The 21,781-nt window shown below is 42.1% G+C and overlaps 2 protein-coding genes across 2 annotated transcripts; both read left to right on the top strand.

The window, feature by feature from the left end:
* Positions 1-14,268: 14,268 nt before the first annotated feature.
* Positions 14,269-16,781, top strand: LOC142168853 (uncharacterized). Its single transcript, XM_075230020.1, has 5 exons — positions 14,269-14,547; positions 14,626-14,733; positions 14,947-15,117; positions 15,852-16,236; positions 16,318-16,781. The coding sequence occupies exons 1-5, from the start codon at positions 14,269-14,271 to the stop codon at positions 16,779-16,781; spliced, it is 1,407 nt and encodes a 468-aa protein (XP_075086121.1).
* A 102-nt stretch (positions 16,782-16,883) lies between these two features.
* On the top strand, positions 16,884-19,316 carry LOC142168852 (uncharacterized). Its single transcript, XM_075230019.1, has 5 exons — positions 16,884-16,964; positions 17,070-17,228; positions 17,277-17,702; positions 18,239-18,296; positions 19,153-19,316. The coding sequence occupies exons 1-5, from the start codon at positions 16,884-16,886 to the stop codon at positions 19,314-19,316; spliced, it is 888 nt and encodes a 295-aa protein (XP_075086120.1).
* Positions 19,317-21,781: the final 2,465 nt, after the last annotated feature.

Below are 21,781 nucleotides of genomic sequence, written 5' to 3'. Positions count from 1 at the left end.
GATTTTCCCTATGCAAATAATTAATTAAGCAAGCTTAAGAAGAAGTGTTAATATAATTATCAAAATTTGGATTAATGAAGCATTGCCCTATGCTGGTTATTTCTTTCTCTGTTGATTGTTTTTGAGGTTTTATATACATTGTGTGGAGCCTTGGGCTATTTGTTGTGAAATTAATTGATTTTGTTATATCTTTGGAATTGGTTGTGGCCATTGGAAAAATTGTGATATGAATTGATTTTGTTACGTTGTCGTGATAATATTTCATGTAAATTGTTGTATTAATTGAGTTATTATTTTGAGGGTATAAGGGTGACATTTTACTGTTGATATTATATGGGCATAAGGGAGGCATTTCACTGTTGATATTATGTGGGTTGGGATATTGTCTGGGCGGAGTGATAAGAGTGGCTATAGGAGAGATAAGGGTGGCTATAGGAGAGATAAGGGTGGCAATAGGAGCGATAAGGGTGGCTATTGATATTGTCAGGGCGGAGTGATAAGGGAGGCTATTATAGGAGTGATAAGGATGGCTATAGGAGAGATAAGGGTAGCTATTGTCAGGGTTGATATGTGATGATGTGGAGTTGTTGGGTTGGTGATTTTTATGTGATGTTGTGATATTCCTTTTATTTTATTTTATACCTTGTGCAATTTGTCTTGTTGTTGGTAAATTGATAACAATCTGATTTATGTTGAAATTGAGAGCCTGTGGCTATTGCCAGGCGGATTATGAAATAAAATGTGGGTACAAGGTGCCAGGAATAAAATAAAATGATGATATTGGCACGTGAATTGTCCGTACAGTTGTGATATAAAATGTGGGCACGAGGTGTCGTGGTTAAATGATGATGATATTGGTACATGAGTTGTCCAAGCAGTTGTGATAAAGAAATTGGCACGAGGTGCCGTGGAAATATAAAATTGGGCTGAGACCCGTACTTTATGATTTTGAAATGAGGTGTCACATGGTGACTTTTATTCGAAAGATACTTATTTGAAGGAATTACATTTGAAAAAAATTTATTTGAAAGAATTATATTTGAAAGATATTTATTGAAGGAATTACATTTGAAATAGATTTATTTGGAAGAATTATATTTAAAAGATATTTATTAAAGAAATTATATTTGAAAAAGATTTATTTGAAAGAATTATATTTGAAAGATATTTATTGAAGGAATTATATTTGAAAAAGATTTATTTGAAAGAATTATATTTGAAAGATATTTATTTGAAGGGAGTATATTCAAAATATATTTATTGAAAAGTATTATATCGTGAAGATTATTATTTGAGAAGCATATAGGCGAAAGATTTATATTTGAAGGACTTCCTTTAATTGGGTGTACTTGTAGTTATTATTTGTTGAGCAATATTAATGGTGTTCTTGTTGCCATGCTGTGCATATCACTGGTTGATTTGTGTTTCCCATATTGTTATTTGTTTCCTATTATGTTGTATATCATATTGCACAGGTTATTAGACTATTGAGTGTCTTGACTGTACCTCGTCTCTACTACATTGAGGTTAGTCATGATACTTGCTGGGTACCGACCGTGGTGTACTCATACTACACTTTTGCACATTTTTGTGCAGAGCCAGGTATTGGAGATATCGGACTCGGACAAAGTTAAAGTGTGATCACAAGGATTCAAGGTAGAGCTGCTTGGTAGTTGCAGTTCCTTGGAGTTCTTCCATTTTATTGTACTGTAAATTATTATTCAAACAGTATTGTGTTTTTGATCCTTGAGATCATTTCATGTATTCCGTTAGAGTTCGTGACTCAGTATTACCAGTCTTGGTAGATTTTCATATTTGTTTCTGCTGTTAGTTTTGATTACTAAATTAAAAAAAAATATATGGCTTAAAATGTAATTGAAATCGACTTACCTAGTCTTAGAGATTAGGTGCCATCACGACGCCTGAGATAGGATTTTGGGTCGTGATATGCGTGGTCGCAGAAGCAGGGATGTTGTTGCAGAAGCGAGGTTGGATGGACTGTTGGAGGGTCGCAGGTGCGAGGGAAATGCCGCATCTGCGAGACAGCAGATGTGTGAGTGTCTCCGCAGAAGTGGAGGATGAGCTGAAAGTGGAGTTCGCAAAAGCGACCCTCATTGCGCAGGAGCGCACCCGCAGATGCAGAAGCTTGGGCGCAGGTGCACCATGTCGGGAGTGGAGTGTTTTTTCGCAGAAGCGGATTATTGACCGCAAAAACCGTACCGCGGAAACGGAATTTTGGACCGCGGAAGCGGGATATCTCGGCAGTGTTTAAAACCGAAGAGTTTCGTGATTTCTCTTATTTTGGACTTTGCGAACTCGGTCTAAGGCGATTTTTGAGAGGTTGTTTGAGGTGTTTCTTGAGGTAAGTCACTTGTGGTTAACTTTATTCAATAATTATGTTTCCCCATTGAATTTCCCACCTAGATTGTGTGGTTTTGAGGTGTAATTTTGGAGTTTGAGGTTAGGGAATTGGAGAGTTTAAATTTGAGATTTGGGTGTCGATTTGGTGTTGGATTTTGGTAAATTTGGTATTGTTGGCCTCGAGGTTGAATCGGCTTTCGGATTTGGTGACTTTTATCGGATTTCGAGACGTGGGCCCGGGCGCCAACTTTTGAGTTGACCTTTTGACTTTTGATTAAGAACTTAGTATTTTCTTATGGAATTGATTCCTTTAGCTCGTGTTGATTGTATCGAATTGTTTGTAGCTAGATTCGAGGAATTCGGAGGCAAGGGCTTTTCGGAGTAGAGTTTTGCACCATTGGAGGTAAGTAACACCTCTAAACTTAGTTATGAGGGTATGAAACTCCGAATTACGTGCTATGTGATTGATGTTGAGATGACGCGCATGCTAGGTGACAGGCGTGCGGGGTGCACCGTAGGAATTGCGACTAGTCATTTCCCTGGAACTGCGTAGACATTTTATCTGAACATTTTTGTTGTACTCTATGTGTTAGGGCACTTGAGCTATGATTCATGCCATAAATCATGTTTAGGATATATGGTGGTACTATTGGGACCCACAATGGTCATTCTTTGCTGTGAGTTATTTGTTTAATTGCAGTTGTGCACTCAGTCAGATTCATCATTACGTGTCATATCTCAGTCTCCGTTATCGTATATTGTCACATCTCGTATCATTTATTAGGGCTACTTAGCTTGAGTGTTGTAAGCCCAAGAGACTGGAGAGATTGGTGACTGAGTTAGGGCCAGAGTGCGTACGGTGAGTGATATCTATATATGTGGATCGGGTTGCATGTCGCAACAGGCCTTATAGCTATATATATGTGGATCGGGTTGCACACCGCAACAAGCATTTTGGCCATATATATATATATATGGATCGGGTTGCACGCCGTAACATGCCTTATGGCTATATGTTGATCGGGCTGCATGCCAAAACAAGTATCCTACAGTGCAGAGTGACTGATCGTGGCGAGCGAGAATTGAGACGGACAGATTCAGTGCTCTGAGAGCGTGAGTACTTGGGATTTCACTATGTTGCATCACATAAGGTATTCATATTGGCATGTAGATTTAGAGATGTCATACTCTTCGTATCAGTCACCCGTTGCATAGTTTATTTGAACTAAACTTAACTGTTGAACCTAGAAGCATGCCTATTTTTCTGTATTGTTAAACTCTGTATTTTTACTGTATTGTTTGAGCTTATCACTGCTTTCAGACCACATGTTAGACTTGTTACTTATTGAGTTGGTTGTACTCACGCTTCACCTTGCACTTCATGTGCAGATCTAGGTGTTTCTGAGCACGACGGTTGCTGATTTCAGATCTTTCATTAGCTCAGAGATCATCGAGGTAGCTGCCTTGGCATCCGCAAACCTTGATTCTCCTCCTATATCTTTTAGTATTGTTTATACTATTCTACTTTCCTAGACAGTGTTCTATTAGTTGGACCGTGATGTTATGTAGATGCTTATGTACTCCGTGGCACCCGGATCTTTTGGGAGAATTTTGTACTGACTTTCGATGTCTATATCCAGTTCATGCGAGATTCTTACTAATTTAAATTTATTTTTGTATATTTGGAGTTTTAAAAATGTTGGTGTGTGTGAGATGTCGGTTTGCCTAGTATCATGATAGGCGCCATCACGACATGTTAAATTTTGGGTCGTGACAAGTTGGTATCAGAGCCTAGGTTACATAGGTCTCATGAGTCATGAGCATATTTAGTAGAGTCTTGCAGATCGGTACAGAGACGTCTATATTTATCTTCGAGAAGCTGCCGAACCCTTAGGAAAACTTCACATTCTTGTATTCTTGTCATGCGGATTTGTTGATTCCGGGAACTAAACTTTTGTTATTTTATTCTCTCACAGATGGTGAGGATACGTGCTATCGTATAGAACGGAAACCCACCAGTACCACCAGCTAGGGCCACGAGATGCCGAGGTCGCGGTAGGGGCAGAGGTGCAGCTTGCACAGCAGCTAGAGCAGCACCTGCAGATCCACCAGTCTCTCCGGCTCAGGAGCATGTTCCAGATGTGGTTGAGCCAGTGGGACCAGCTCAGGCACCAGTTGTGCCTATTGTGATCCCAGGCCTTCAGGAGGCTCTGGCCCAGATATTGACTGTTTGCATTGGCCTTGCTGAGGGAGTCTCAGTTCTGGCCGCAGAAGCCACTTCCCAGGCCGGGGGAGGTACTCAGACTCTCGATGCCTGTACTCTAGAGCAGGTAATGCAGGGACTTCAGACACCGGGGGGTACTACCAACCCAGCCGATTGCAGTTGCTCAGGCCCAGGTAGGTCCCGTTATGACTGACGATGAGCAAAGGAGACCAGAGACATTTGGGAGACTCCAGCCTCAATCTTTCAGTCGGGCTAAGACTGGGGATGCCCAAGACTTCTTGGATAGGTGCCAGTGGATTCTTCACACTGCGGGTATTCTGGAAACCAGTGGGGTCTCATTCACTACTTTTCAATTTACTGGGGTTGCCTTCAGATAGTGGGAGGCTTATGAGAGGTGCAGGCTAGTCGATGTAGCACCACTTACATGGCATGAGTTCTCCATTCTCTTCTTGGAGAAGTTTGTACCACAGTCTCGCAGGGAGGAGCTGCGTAGACAGTTTGAGCAGCTACGTCAAGATGACATGTTTGTGACCCATTATGAGATGAGGTTTTTAGAGTTGGCTCCTCATGCAGTTTGTTTGGTTTCCAGTGAGAGGGAGAGGATTAGGAGGTTCATTGATGGCCTCACCTATTAGTTGCAGTTTCTTATGACTTGGGAGAGGGTATCTGGTGCTACGTTCGATGAGGTGGTTGATATTGCTCGGTAGATAGAGATAGTCCATAGTTAGGAGCTTGAGGAAAGGGAGGCCAAGAGGCCTCGTGGTTTGGGTGGTTTCGGTGGTGTTCCTTCAGGGGAGTAGTTCCACCACAGCAGGGATCGTTCTTGTATGCCCGCTCAGATGACTGGTCCAGTTCATCATGGTGCATCATCTAGCCATGGTTCATACAGTGTCAGTCCGGGTCAGTCATCTCTCAGTGCTCTTCCAGCTCAGAGTTTATCCCGTGCTCTTTCAGTTCACTGTTCATCTGCACCGGGTTCTTCTAGCGGGTATTCTAATTCTCGGGACCCGATCCAGTCCCCACCACTATTGACAGATCGAGGTTGCTACGAGTGTGGGGAGCTTGGTCATATCAGGAGGCGGTGTCCCCACCTCTTGGGAGGGCCAGTTTAACAGAGGGATCGGACTATGACTTGCGCACCAGTTACTTCACCAGCCGCCCAGCCATCTCGGGGTGGTGCTCAGGCAACTAGGGGTCGCCCTAGAGGGGGAGGCCGATCACGTGGAGGTCATGCCCTATTCTATGCTATTCCTGCCAGGCCAGATATCGTTGCTTCTAACATAGTGATCACAGGTATTATCTCAGTATGCTATAGGGATGTTTCTATATTATTTGATCCTAGTTCCACTTATTCGTATGTATCATCATATTTTTCTCATTATCTGGATATGCCCCGTGAGTCCTGATGTGCCGTAGAATTGCGGCACTTTTGATACTAATTACATAGACTTTAGCTTGTCTTTTAAAGCATTTTAAGTCATTTCTTATGTAGTTTTGGTGGTTTGCAGGAGACGAGACTTGAAGAACCAAGATCATAAGAGAAGTTGTCAAATAACTATGAAAGGATGCAAATGCGGACGATCTGCGATCGCATAACCAAGATTATATTTGAAAGATATTTATTGAAGGAATTACATTTGAAAAGAGATTTATTTGGAAGAATTATATTTAAAAGATATTTATTAAAGGAATTATATTTGAAAAAGTTTTATTTGAAAGAATTATATTTGAAAGATATTTATTGAAGGAATTATATTTGAAAAAGATTTATTTGAAAGAATTATATTTGAAAGATATTTATTTGAAGGGAGTATATTCAAAATATATTTATTGAAAAGTATTATATCCTGAAGAGTATTATTTGAGAAGCATATAGGCTAAAGATTTAAGGACTTGATTTAATTGGGTGTACTTGTAGTTATTATTTGTTGAGCAATATTAATGGTGTTCTTATTGCCCTGCTGTGCATATCACTGGTTGATTTGTGTTTCCCTTATTGTTATTTGTTTCCTATTATGTTGTATATCATATTGCATAGGTTATTGGACAAGTGAGTGTCTTGACTGTACCTCGTCTCTACACTACTGAGGTTAGTCTTGATACTTGATGGGTACCGATCGTGGTGTACTCATACAACACTTTTGCACATTTTTGTTCAGAGCCAGGTATTGAAGCTATCGGACTCGGACAGAGTTAATGTGTGATCGCAAGGATTCAAGGTAGAGCTGCTTGGTTGTCGCAGTTCCTTGGAGTCCTTCCATTTTATTGTACTGCAAATTATTATTCAAAAAGTATTGTGTATTTGATCCTTGAGATCATTTCATGTATTCTGTTAGAGTTCGTGACTCAGTATTACCAGTCTTGGGAGATTTTCATATTTGTTTCCGCTGTTAGTTTTGATTACTAAATTAAAAAAAATATGGCTTGAAATGTAATTGAAATCGGCTTACCTAGTCTTAGAGATTAGGTGTCATCACGACGCATGAGGTAGGATTTTGGGTCGTGACATGCGTGGTCGTAGAAGTGGGGATGTTGTCGCAGAAGCGAGGTTCGATGGACTATTGGAGGGTCACAGGTGCGAGGGAAATGCCGCATCTGTGAGCCAGCAGATGCTTGAGTGTCTCCGCAGAAGCGGAGGGTGAGCTGAAAGTGGAGTTCGCAAAAGCGACCCGCATTCCACAGGAGCGCACCCGCAGATGCAGAAGCTTAGCCGCAGGTGCGCGAGGTCAGGAGTGGAGTGTTTTTTCGCAAAAGCATATTATTGACCACAAAAGCAGTACCGCAAAAATGGAATTTAGGACCGCAGAAGCGGGATATCTCGGCAGTGTTTAAAACCGAAGAGTTTCATGATTTCTCTTATTTTGGACTTTGCGAACTCGGTCTAAAGCAATTTTTGAGAGGACTTTTGAAGAGTTTCTTAAGGTAAGTCACTTGTGGTAAAATTTATTCAACAATTATGTTTCCCCATTGAATTTCCCACTTAGATTGTGTGGTTTTGAGCTGTGATTTTGGAGTTTGAGGCTAGGGAATTGGAGAGTTTAAATTGGAGATTTGGGTGTCAATTTGGTGTTGGATTTTGGTAAATGTGGTATGGTTGGCCTCGAGGTTAAATCGGTTTTCGAATTTTGTGACTTTTATCAGATTTCGAGATGTGGGCCCAGGCGCCGACTTTTGAGTTGACTTTTTGACTTTTGATTAAGAACTTAGTATTTTCTTATGGAATTGATTCCTTTAGCTTGTGTTGATTGTATCGAATTATTTGTGGCTAGATTCGATGAATTCGGAGGCAAGGGCTCTTCGGAGTAGAGTTTTGCACCGTTTGAGGTAAGTAACACTTCTAAACTTGGTTATGAGGGTATAAAACTCCGAATTATGTGCTATGTGATTGATGTTGAGGTGACGCGCATGTTAGGTGACGGGAGTACGAGCGTGCACCATAGGAATTACGATTAGTCGTTTCCCTAGAACTGCGTAGCCATTTTATCTAAACATTATGTGTTAGGGCACTTGAGCTATGATTCATGCCATAAATCATGTTTAGGATATATGGTGGTACTATTGGGACCCACAATGGTCATTCTTTGCTGTGAGTTATTTGTTTAATTGCAGTTGTGCACTCAGTCAGATTCATCATTACGTGTTATATCTCAGTCTCCGTTATCGTATATTATCACATCTCATATCATTTATTAGGGCTACTTAGCTTGAGTGTTGTGAGCCCAAGAGACTGGAGAGATTGGTGACTAAGTTAGGGCCAGAGTGCGTACGGTGAGTGATATCTATATATGTGGATCGGGTTGCATGTCGCAACATGCCTTATAGCTATATATAAGTGGATCGGGTTGCACACCGCAACAAGCATTTTGGCCATATATATATATATATATGGATCGGGTTGCACGCCGCAACATACCTTATGGCTATATGTTGATTGGGCTGCACGCCGCAACAGGTATCGTACAGTGCTGAGTGACTGATCGTAGCGAGCGAGAAATGAGACGGACAGATTCAATGCTCTAAGAGTGTGAGTACTTGGGATTTCACTATGTTGCATCACATAAGGTATTCACATTGTCATATAGATTTAGAGATGTCATACTCTTCTTATCAGTCACCCATTGCATAGTTTATCTTAACTAAACTTAACTGTTGAACCTAGAAGCATGCCTATTTTTCGTATTGTTAAACTCTGTATTTTTACTGTATTGTTTGAGCTCATCACTGCTTTCAGACCACATGTTAGACTTGTTACTTATTGAGTTAGTTGTACTCATGCTTCACCCTGCACTTCATGTGCAGGTCCATGTGTTTCTGAGCACGGCCGTTGCTGATTCTGGATCTTTCATTAGCTCGGAGATCATTGAGGTAGCTGCCTTGGCATCCGCAAACCCTGACTCTCCTCCTATATCTTTTAGTATTGTTTATACTATTGTACTTTCCTAAAGAGTGTTCTATTAGTTGGACCATGATGTTATGTAGATGCTCATGTACTCTGTGACGCCCGGATCTTTTGGGAGAATTTTGCACTGACTTTTGATATCTATATCCAGTTCTTGCGAGATTCTTACTTATTTAAATTTATTTTTGTATATTTGGAATTTTAAAAATGTTGGTGTGTGTGAGATGTCGGTTTGCCTAGTATCATGATAGGCGCCATCACGACATGTTAAATATTGGGTCGTGAGAAGTTGGTATCAGAGCCTAGGTTACATAGGTCTCACGAGTCATGAGCATGTTTAGTAGAGTCTTGCAGATCGGTACGGAGACGTCTGTACTTATCTTCGAGAGGCTGCCGAACCCTTAGGAAAACTTCACATTCTTGTATTCTTGTCATGCGGATTTGTTGATTCCGGGAACTAAGCTTCTGTTATTATATTCTCTCATATATGGTGAGGATACGTGCTATCATATAGAACAGAAACCCACCAGTACCACCAGCTAAGGCCATGAGAGGCTGAGGTCGCGGTAGGGGCAGAGGTGCAGCTTGCACAGCAGCTAGAGCAGCACCTGCAGATCCACCTGTTGCTCCGGCTCAGGAGCATGTTCCAGATATGGTTGAGCCGGTGGGACCAGCTTAAGCACCAGTTGTGCCTATTGTGATCCTAGGCCCTCAGGAGGCTCTGGCCCAGATATTGACTGTTTGCATTGGCCTTGCTGAGGCAGTCTCAGTTCTGGCCGCAGAAGCCACTTCCCAGGCTGGGGGAGGTTTTCTGACTCCTGGCGCCTGTACTCTAAAGCAGGTAATGCAGGGACTTCAGACACCGGGGGTACTACCAACCCAGCCAGTTGAGTTGCTCAGGCCCAGGTAGGTCCCGTTTTGACTGACGATGAGCAGAGGAGACCAGAGACATTTGGGAGACTCCAGCCTCCATCTTTCAGTCGGGCTGAGTTTCAGGATGCCCAGGACTTCTTGGATAGGTGCCAGTGGATTCTTCGCACTGCGGGTATTCTGAAGACTAGTGGGGTCTCATTCACTACTTTTCAGTTTGTTGGGGCTGCCTTCAGATGGTGGGAAGCTTATGAGAGGCGCAGGCTAGTCGGTGCAGCACCACTTACATGGCATGAGTTCTCCATTTTCTTCTTGGAGAAGTTCGTGCCACAGTCTCGCAGGGAGGAGCTGCGTAGACAGTTTGAGCAGCTACGTCAAGATGATATATTTGTGACCCAGTATGAGATGAAGTTTTCAGAGTTGGCTTGTCATGCAATTTGTTTGGTTTCCACTGAGAGGGAGATGATTAGGAGGTTCCACCACAGCAGGGATCGTCCTTGTATGCCCGCTCAGATGACGCGTCCAGTTCATTACGGTGCATCATCTAGCCATGTTTCATAGAGTGTCAGTCCGGGTCAGTCATCTCTCAGTACTCTTCCAGCTCAGAGTTCATCCCGTGCTCTTTTAGTTCACTGTTCATCTGCACCAGGTTCTTCTAGCGGGTATTCTGATTCTAGGAGCCCGAGCCAGTCCCCACCACTATTAACGGATAGGGGTTGCTATGAGTGTGGGGAGCTTGGTCATATCAGAAGGCAGTGTCCCCGCCTCTTGGGAGGGCCAGTTTAACAGAGGGATCAGACTATGACTTCAGCACCAGTTACTTAACCACCCGCCCAGCCATCTCGGGGTGGGGCTTAGGCAACTAGGGGTCACCCTATAGGGGGAGGCCGATCAGGTGGCGGTCAGGCCCGATTCTATGCTATTCCTGCCAAGCCAGATGTCGTTGCTTCTGACATAGCGATCGCATGTATTGTCTCAGTATGCCACAGGGATGTTTCTGCATTATTTGACCCTGATTCCACTTATTCGTATCTATCATCGTATTTTGCACATTATCTGGATATGCCCCGTGAGTCCTGATGTGCCGTAGAATTATGGCACTTTTGATACTAATTACATAGACTTTAGCTTGTCTTTTAAACCATTTTAAGTCATTTCTTATGTAGTTTTGGTGGTTTGCAGGAGACGAGACTTGAAGAACCAAGATCATAAGAGAAGTTGTCAAATAACTATGAAAGGATGCAAATGTGTATGATCTGCGATCACATAACTGACATACTGGTCGCAGAAGTGTCGCATAATGGATCATTTTGTTCCATATGTTGATCTCCATGTATGCGATCAATTATGCGGCTGCATAACAGTTATGCGGACCGCATACTAATCGCACAATAATAGTTAGTTGAAGGATGATATGCGATAGATTATGCAGTCGCAGAAGAAATATGCAGGCCACATAACTTAAATGCGAAGTAAAAGATTGGACGATTGTCAACCAATTATAAGATGGAAATTATGTTCTGCGGACCGCGAATGCCTTCTACGGCTTGTTTTGCGGTCGCAGAATATCTCTGAAGGGTATTTTTGTCATGTTTTGACCCCGACTTTTAGACCATTATAAATAGAATGATTAGAGTTTGTATGTCAGATCTGGTCTGATATAAGGAAGCTACACTTAGAGCATTGAATGCACCATTATTTTGGAAGCTTGTGAGATAAAATCCAAGACTTTGTCTATAATTGTAAGCTTCTTGACTTTATTTATTACATTATTTTTGTATTTTAGTATGAGTACCTAAGTTTAAATACTAAGGTTGTGAATCCTATGTGGGTGTAATGTTAATGTGTGTTCATCAGTGAATGTTTATATAACGGTTAGTCGATTTCTATTCATTTCTCATGCTTCATTGTAGTTGATGGTTGCAAACATTGACTAGTGCCAATTCATTATATCTTTACTTGGGAAAGTGGGTTAGAGTTTGGCAGAATTGAATTGGTTGTTCTTAATTATCACTTCTTTTATATTTGAAAAAATCATAAAGAGGAACTACTATCTAATTATTGAAAAATATTAGTTAGTAACGTAGGAATCATTTGCATATCAACGGGCTTTCCATTTAAAAATATAAAATATGAACATCATTAGCATTATATTCCATTGATGGAGACATAACCTTGGTTTCTTAATCAATTTAATCAAATCATATCAACGAAATAGCTTTTATTGATAATTCACAATTATAACACTCACTATTTAAGCTAACGGAGTAGGATTACAACTTAAGTCAAGTTTCACACTACTCAAGTAACCTTTTCACACCTATTCTCTTTGGGATTCGACCCCAACCTAGTTGGATTACTATATTTGACATTGACTGCCTTACACCATTTATTTAGGTGTAATTTGAGCGTATCATATTTTGACGTCGTTGCCGGGGAATACGGTTTTGAAATTACTAACTAGTGTGTGCTTCACTTGACGTATTCTTTTATTCCACCGCACTATGCTTGTTTTGCTTGGTGTCATTAGGTAAACATGGGCGAGCCAGAAGAAGAGAATGTGGTTGCGGATATAGAGAAGTATATTGAGGATACAAATGCCATTGTCTCTCCAAGAGTTGTTACTGCGACCTTCAAAGTGGAACACAGTTTAATCCTAATGCTAAAAGCGAAGGGGTTCTTCCGAAATTCCACTGATGATGATCCGACACAACTTCTCAGAAATATTTTTGGTGTGTGTGCGATGCACAAGCAGAATCATGTCTCGTTTGATGCCCTAAGGCTTAGGGTGTTCAAGTACTCTCTAACGGGAGAGGCAAGACAGTGGATCTAAACTCTACCTCCTAATTCTATCCTTACTTGGACCGAACTTGTCCAAGCTTTCCTAGCAAAATGGTTTCCACAAAGCAATAATTCCGAGCTCCGGGATAAAATCTTCTTCTTCAAGCAATTACCATGAGAGCATCTACATGAAGCATGGGATAGATTCAAGCTATATTTGGTAAGGTCGCCGAATCATGGCTTTCCGGATAATATTCTATTGGATAAGTTTTACACGGGCTTGGATCCTATAAATCAATCCATAGCCAAAAATGCAGTGGATGGTTCCTTTATGGACAAAACATTTACAAGGGTCACACAAATCGTAGATAAGATGGTTGAACATAACCAAGCTTGGCACTTGGAAGATACCACGGGTGGAATTACATATGGTACTCCCTCCTTGACCAACATGATTAAAGAGAACCAAGAAAGAGATCAGATAATAGCCGGTCTTTCCACCAACATCAACGTGTTGACGAAAATGTTCACTGAAAGCCAAACAAAACAGGTAAATGTTGTGGAAGATGTGCAACCCATATTGAATGAGGATTACGAAGAAGCAAATCATGTCAACAATCCTCAAGGAGTATATCAAAGGCAATCTTACCAAGGTTCAGGACAACAACACCAATGGAGGTCTAACCCGCAAGGGCAAGGCAACCAACAATGGCGAAATAACCAAGGTAATTCCAATCAAGGAAATTGGAGTAACAACAACAATAACTTTTTAAATCGGAGTTCAAACCCCTATGTTCCACCAAAGAGGCAATATTCTAATTCTCCGCATTGGAAAGAAAGCTCTTCAAGTGATTCCAAGTTAGAAAGCATGCTTGAAAGAGTGTTGCAAAATCAGGAGAGATCCGACACTTCAATGAAAAATATGACCGAACTTGTGGGTTCTCACACCGCATCCATACAAAAGTTGGAAATACAAATGAGAGATCTCTCAAGAGAGCAAAATCCGAAGCAGAAAGGTACGCTCCCAAGTGACACAATTGCAAACCCAAAAGGTAGTGGGAGTGGTTCGACTTCCCATTGTATGGCAATCACAACTCGAAGTGGGAAACTACTTCAAGGAGAGAATGAACAAGTGGTCGAAGTGGAAGATTCTGAACAAGAAGTTGAGGCCCAAGTTGAGGTGCCAATTGTTGTTGAAGTTGAAAGACTCCCGAAGAAGGTGAAAATTCAAGAAGTGAACAATGAAGAGGTTAAGGAAAAGATAATAGAGGCACCAAAAACTCTAGCACCAATTCCTAGGCTTCCTCCTCCTTTCCCTCAAAGACTTCCTAGGAAGGTCGATGATAGCAAACTCGAGAAGTTCTATGACATTCTCAAGCAATTATCGGTGAACATTCCATTTGTGGAAGTATTTCAAGAGATGTTGGGTTTTGCTAAGTACTTGAAGGATTTGATCACTAAAAAGAGAACCACTAAGAATTAAGTGGTGAATGTGACTCACCGGGTTAGTTCCATCATTGCAACAACCACCGACCAAAAGAAATAGGACCCGAGAGCCTTCACCATTCCATGCACTATTGGATTGCGCAATTTTGCACGAGCCCTTTGTGATAATGGAGATAGCATCAACTTAATGCCCCTTACTATTTACAAGCAAGGAGGATTAGGTATGCCTAGGCCTACAAGTATGAGGTTGCAAATGGCCGACTGTTTAATAAAGCGACCGGTGGGGATTGTTGATTATGTTCTTGTGAAAGTGGGAAAGTTTCTCCTCCCTGTCGACTTTGTTATCCTCGATTGTGTTGTTGATAAAGAAATCCCTATCATCTTGGGGAGACCATTCCTTGCTACCGGGAGAGCACTCATAGATTCGGAACGAAATGAGATCAAGTTCCGAGTTAATGACGAAGAGGTTACCTTTCAAGCGAGTAAAGGTATGAAATTGCCACATGCATAAGAAAGTATCTCAGTCATTGATGTTGTTGATAAGGTAGAGGATGCAATCGAGGTGAAGATGGAAGAGGAATGCCTTGGTGAGGCATTGGCAGCTATTTTGGTAAATTTTGATGGTGAAGACATGGAAGGATACATGGAATCGGTGAATGCATTGTAAGGGCTTGGGTCCTACACTTATGCATAAAAGAAGCTTTCTCTTGACTTAGAGAATAGAGTCACCCCTCATTGTAAGCCTTCAATTATCAAGCCGCCATAACTTGAGCTCAAGCCACTTCCATCGCACTTAAGGTATAAATTTCTTGGCTCTAATGAAACTCTACCTATAATTGTTACTTCTTTGTTGAATGATGTACAGGTTAAACACTTATTGAATACCTTGAGGGAGCACAGACAGGACATTGGGTGGACTATAGCGGATATCCGAGGGATTCCCGCCGGAATTTATGAGCAAAAGATACAATTAGAGCAAGAGATCAAACCTAGCGTGGAGCATCAAAGAAGGTTAAACCCTTCCATGCAAGAGGTGGTGAGAAAAGAAATCATAAAATGGTTGGATGTCGGGGTTGTCTACCCCATTGCCGATAGTACTTGGGTGAGTCCGGTGCAATGTGTGCCAAAGAAAGGAGGCATGAACGTGATTCAAAATGACTAAAATGAACTCATCCCAATGAGGACGGTGACCGGGTAGAGAGTTTGCATGGACTACCGGAAGCTCAATAGTGCTACTTGCAAAGACCATTTCCATATGCCTTTTATTGATGAAATGCTTGACCGGCTAGCGGGAAGGTCATTTTATTGCTTCCTGGATGGTTATTCCGACTACAACCAAATCAACATCGCCTTAGAGGATCAAGAGAAGGCAACATTCACATTCCCGTATGGGACCTTTGCCTTTAGCCGGATGCCATTTGGGCTATGCAATGCCCCGAATACCTTTCAACGATGCATGATATCAATCTTCTCGGACATGGTGGAGGATTTCTTAGAGGTGTTTATGGATGACTTTTCTGTAGTTGGTGATTAATTTGAGCATTGCCTTGACAACCTTAGACAAGTGCTCAAAAGATGTGAGGAAACAAAACTTGTGCTAAATTGGGAAAAATGTCACCTAATGGTGAACGAGGGTATTATTCTGGGCCACAAAATCTCCAAGCAATGCATAGAGGTTGATCGGGCAACGATCGAGATCATTTCCAAGCTTCCTCCTCCCACTTCGGTAAAAGGCATTTGGAGCTTTTTGGGGCATGACGGTTTTTATAGGTGATTTATCAAAGACTTCTCAAAAATTGCAAGTTCCTTGAAAAGGATGCAAAGATTGATTTCGATGAGAAGTGCCTCAAAGCTTTTGAGGAGTTGAAATCAAGGCTCACCACAACACCTATTATTGTAACACCCCGTTGGTCTCTTCCATTTGAACTCATGTATGACGCCAGTGGTGTAGCTATTGGAGCGGTACTAGGTCAACGACATAACCAGATTCTTCATCCTGTCTACTATGAAAGCAAGAGACTCAGTGGTGCACAAATGAATTACGCTGTGACGAAGCAAGAACTGCTTGCTATTGTCTATGCATTTGAAACATTCCGGGCCTATTTGTTGGGCTCCAAAGTGATACACCGATCATGTTGCTCTCAGCTACCTTATGGCAAAGAAGGATGCTAAACCAAGATTGATTAGGTGGGTTCTTTTGTTACAAGAGTTTGACTTTGAACTCAAAGTCAAAAAGGAACAGAGAATCAAGTTGCGGATCACTTGTCTAGGCTTGAAGAGGAAGGGAGAGCAAAAGAAGATCTTGAAATTAATGATGCATTCTCTGATGAACACATATTGGCATTGTCTAGCACCTTCACTCCTTGGTATGACAACATCGCTAACTTCTTGGTTAGTGACCTTATCCCCGACGGATTGGAAGCTTATCAAAAGAAAAAGTTCTTGCAGGAGTGCAGGCAATACTTTTGGGAGGAACCCTTTTTATTCCGGATTTGCGCCGACGACATCATTACGTGTTGTGTTCCGGAGGATGAGGTAATTCAAATTATCAAAGCATGTCATGGCTCCCCAGTTGGGGGCCACCACGGTGGAAATGGTACTGCAGCTAAAGTGATTGAATGCAGCTATTATTGGCCATCGATCTACCAGGATGCATACCAAATGGCCAAGGCATATGATCAATGTCAAAGACAGGGGTAAATTTCTAAAAGGAATGAGATGCCTATGAACTTTGTGATGGAAGTCGAAATCTTTGATGTGTGGGGGATAGATTTCATGGGTCCCTTCGTAAGCTCTTACGGCATGACATATATCTTGGTGGCAGCAGATTATGTCTCCAAATGGGTCGAGGCAATTGCCTTGCCAAACAATGAGGCAAGGAGTGTAACCGCCTTCTTGAAGAAGAACATAGTTACTCGATTTGCAACCCCAAGGGCCATCCTTAGTGATGGTGGCTCTCACTTTTGCAACAAAGCTTTTGCCGGGTAGCTCGAGAAATATGGAGTTAAGCACAAGGTGGACACCCCTTATCATCCTCAGTCGAGCGGTCAAGTTGAAGTTCCCAATCGGGAGATCAAAAACATTCTAGCAAAAACTGTTAATGCAAACAGGACCGACTGGTCAAAGAAGCTAGATGATGCATTGTGGGCATATCGAACAACATTTAAGACTCTCATTGGAACCTCATAATACTAGTTGGTTTTTGGTAAGGCGTATCACTTGCCAGTGGATCTTGATCGCAAAGCTATATGGGCATTGAAAAAGTTAAATCTTGATTGGGCCGAAGCAGCTAATCTAAGGATGACACAACTCAACGAGATGGAAGAATTCTGTTTTCATGCCTATGAGAATGTAGCCATGTATAAAGAAAGAATGAAGCTTGTTCATGACAAGAAGATTTTGAAGTGGGAATTTAAATCTGGTGACTTGGTCTTACTCTTCAACTCAAGGCTGAAGTTCTTTCCGAGCAAACTCAAATCCAAATGGTCTAGCTCGTTCAAAGTTGTGAATGTATCTTCCTATGGCGCTATTGAATTGGAATCTGAGGACGGGACTCGAACCTTCAAAGTAAATGGCCAAACAGTCAAGCATTACCTCGGAACCATTGGAGAAAGGCACTTGGTATAACAATTCGCACTCAAGGATGGTCCTACACCAACCCCTACCACTGATTAGCCAAAATGGGGGCAACATCGTCATGCCGTGACGTTAAATCAAGCGCTTCTTGGGAGGCAACCCATGTGTTGGTAACACTTTTTGGTTAGATTTTAAATTTTGGTAAGTTTATTTGTTAGTGTTGAATAGTTTGACGTGTGTGTTAGAATGCAGGTGACCCAAAATACAAGGAAATAGGATGCAAGGGCAGAGGAAAATAAAGGAAAGCAAGCTGATCTTCAGCTGTGTTCTGCGGTAACATATGCGGCCGCATAAAACATTTGCGGACCGCATAGTGGTCGCAGATACAAGAAGAAAAAAATGCAAATTGGGCCTTAGTAAATGTGGTAAGGATTTAATTTCTGCGACCTGTATAATGTTTCTACGACCGCAAAACTTGTCGCATATCTATTGCGCAACACTCAGTCACTAACCCATCGCATAACATATATGCGGCCACATAATATGTTATGTGATGCGCTTTTTCACCGCAAAATGTGCAGGTATTAAGCCCTAGGTCTCTCTCATTTTCGTCTTTCATCTACACTTCCACACACACAGGTACAAAGCATAACACATAAGAAAAGAAAGATAAGACCAAAAACACTGAGAAAAACAAAATCAAAAAGGAATTGAAAAGGAAGGGGCTTACCTTGCTCGCAATTTAGACCTAAATACTCCATCTTCTGATATTTGGTATGTCCAATTCAATCCTTTCTCTTGCTTAGTCAAATTGAAGAGTGCCATGTGCTTTCATTACCCTCCTCTTTCTCCCCAACTCCTTGCTAAGGGTAATCATTTCTGAATGATTGTACTGAAAATCAACGCTGGGGGGAAAATACATGCTGTGGGTAAATCGAAATTTGGGGGTTCGAATTAGGGAGTAGGAATAGAGTAAAGAGGTTGGAAAAGTTGTGAAAAATTGCATAATGTATCGTCCTGATGAATAAGTGTGCGTTGTGCATTTGGGACTGAGTATGAATTTGATGTTTGTGTATTTGCCTGTGAATACCTTTTTGATTAGGAACGATGATCTTTGCGGTCCGCATAACTGATTTGTGGTCTGCAAAATCATCGCAATTTGCATGCTATGAAGTTTTCTCAAAGCCCATGTGCAGTTGATTTTGCGGTCGCAGAAATATTTTGCGAACCGCACAATGGTCTCAGTCAGAGGCAGATAAAAAGCTATTTCTGAAGAACAAAATGCAACCGATCTGCGGTCGCAAAGTTGTTCTGCGACCACTTCTGCGAAACACATTGTTTGTTTTGCTTCTGAGGGGTGTAATATACAAAATGTTTTGCGTCTCACAGAGTTGTTCTGCGATCGCATAACTAGTAGCAGAACCTTCTTTGTTTTTCATTTCTTTCCCATATGTACCCATGCCATATCATGTACTCACTCCTTGTTAATTGACAGGCATGGCACCAAAGAAAGCTCTAGCATCGCAACAACCCAACACTAGAGGAAAGAGACGGGCTGCTGCTATAAACCCACAGTCACATCAATCCCAACGCAAGCGACCTGACACATCCAGAGCTTTATTTGAGAATTCCTCCCAGTCTGAAGAGGAGGAGGCATAGATTGACCTTGTACCACCAGTTGACCTCCATGCCAAAGCATGCCGAAAGAGTGGTGAGGATCTCACGTTTGGGATCTCCGTCTCTTGGACCCTGTACAGCGATGGCCTGGAAAAAAGAAAGATCCTCAAAGAAAAGCAGCTAGTCTTGAACGGGTAAAAAGAACACCACCCCTATGTGCTAGAAAACATCAAAAAGAGGGGATGGGAGTTCTTCACTCGGGTTTCGGGGGAGTACAACGAGACATTCGTTAGGGAATTTTATTTTGCATATGCTGCATCCAGGAACGTAGGACAGAAGATAAACCATATATTCTTGGACTCTGTCCTAGTCTGAGGGGTTGAAATACTCTATGATGCCTCATCAATCAATGATATATATTTTGATGAATAGGAGCCAGGCACGGCAGAATTTGACGCAAAGATTGCAAACAAGGAATCCGAGTGTGTTTGGGTGGCCTCTGTCATAGCCAAGGGAACTCCATCCTGGATCGCTCTGCGCCAGAAGATTCACAAGAGGGATCTTACCCAAGAAGGCTGATATTGGCTCAGTTTGGTTTGTTCTCGTATAATGCCCTCGAGAAATGAAACTAACATAAGTATCGAGAAGGTGATCCTCATTGCTTGCATCATGTCGGGTATCAAGGTTGATGTGGGGGAGCTTATATTCCGTGAGATTGGGATTCGGGCAAACCAGAAAGAAACCTCGCTCCTTTTTCCATGCTTAATCCATGCTTTATGTAAAACTGTGGAAGTCCCTCCTTTCTCCAAACATGACCACATAGAAAAAGCTGTTCAGGACTTTTACATCACTCGGATCTGTGATGTTGTCGATAAAGTGGTCGAAGATCCGCCAGAGCCTTCAATCACTCCTCCTCCAGCTTCAGCAGCACCTGTTGCCTCATCAGTGCAAGCCACTTCTTCCGCACCAGCCACTTCTTCATCTACTCCCAGACTAGCCACTGCGACACCACCTATCTCACTGCATGCACTCTCCAAGCATGGTCAACTGGTACAACATGCAAATGCCAAAATAGACAAATTGACGAAAGAACTTCCATCTCTCATCCGGCAAGCACTGGCCCCAATCCAAACCTCAGTAAGTGCTCTTCAAAAATAACATCTCTCATATGAGGATCGACTCAAGCACTTTGAAGTGCGCCTTGAAAGGGTTAAGTGAGGTAGAGCTGGGGACATGCGTCAACTCAAAAAGGATGTAGCTGAGCTCAAGTCCGAGCTGCAGAAGATGCAGACACTGGAGTTTGATTTGACCTCCCTTCTTCCGGTTGAAGGGGAGAAGGGCACTGACACCTCCCACATACCAAGCCTTGACGTTGATTTCACAAACCTCATGTCAGCTAAGGTGGCCCATGGGACTGAGGTCTCACAAGCTCGGGGCCCCATTGCACACCCCAATGATCCTTCAGCTAAGGAATCCGGAGAGTCTGATGAGGAGTGGACACTTGAGGAGGGTGATAATCTCAGGGACAACATAGGCAAACAGGTTGCTATTTCTACAGATGCACTGGGTGAGGAGGAATAAGATGTGCAGATAACCATTGCACACTCCCTTGCAGATATGGTCGCAAAAGCTACTACCACGACCACACAGCCATCATTGGGAGAGGCTAGCAGCTCCCAGGTCCAAGACCCAGGTACACAACAGGCGGAGCATCCTATTTTGGTCTCGGGCACCACTACCCAGTCAGAGGTTCCACCCACTGCCTCCACAATTTTAGCCTTCGGCCCCATGGCTGCTTCGAATGTTCCAACACCTCCAAGCGCCTAGTGCACCCCAGGAAGCTCCTAAACTTTTCTCTTACTTTCTCAATGCATTGGGGACAATGCATGCTCTTCGGTTGGGGTGGGGTAGTCAACATTTTGCATCTTGTATATAAAATCTTAATCTTAATAGTGTATATTTGTATATAGCAATGAATTCCCCTTGGTTTTTCTTCGTCGAGTTCTTTTCCAAGGGTGTAATAGTAGAATCATGGCGGTAGCACAAAATGTTTTGACTTGTTGGTGCTTTTGTTCTAGCTTCAAGCATGTGATATGTTTTATTGAATAAATTGCACCCTTCAAATTTTGTAGATAAACGGTTAGTCATTCTTGTGAAATCGAGGTTCTCTCTTTGACTTTGTGCTTACTTAGAATCTCAAATATCATGTGATGAAGATTCGAGTTGCCTTGTATTCACTTGAGGACTGAAATTATGCCAATTCGAACAGTTCATGCATTGTGAGTGGGTGAGAATTTGTGTAAATAATGCATGTGCTCAACATGTAATGTCTAAAACTTGCCCGGTCTTGTTTCTCAATGCAATTCTTAGGTTGATGATCGGGTGTTGAAATGATCTTAGGCTCTCTTTGTGATCGCTAACTAATTTTTGACCAAATTTACCTCCCTGGTACATTTATTATACTAGTTACCCCTTGTTGAGCCTTTAACCTTTTATTTGGCTACTAC

Source organism: Nicotiana tabacum, chromosome 14 (genome assembly GCF_000715075.1).
Source record: "Nicotiana tabacum cultivar K326 chromosome 14, ASM71507v2, whole genome shotgun sequence".
NCBI lineage: Eukaryota > Viridiplantae > Streptophyta > Magnoliopsida > Solanales > Solanaceae > Nicotiana > Nicotiana tabacum.
Note: the sequence above shows the minus strand (reverse complement) of the source record. Positions and strands in the feature narration are given on the sequence as shown.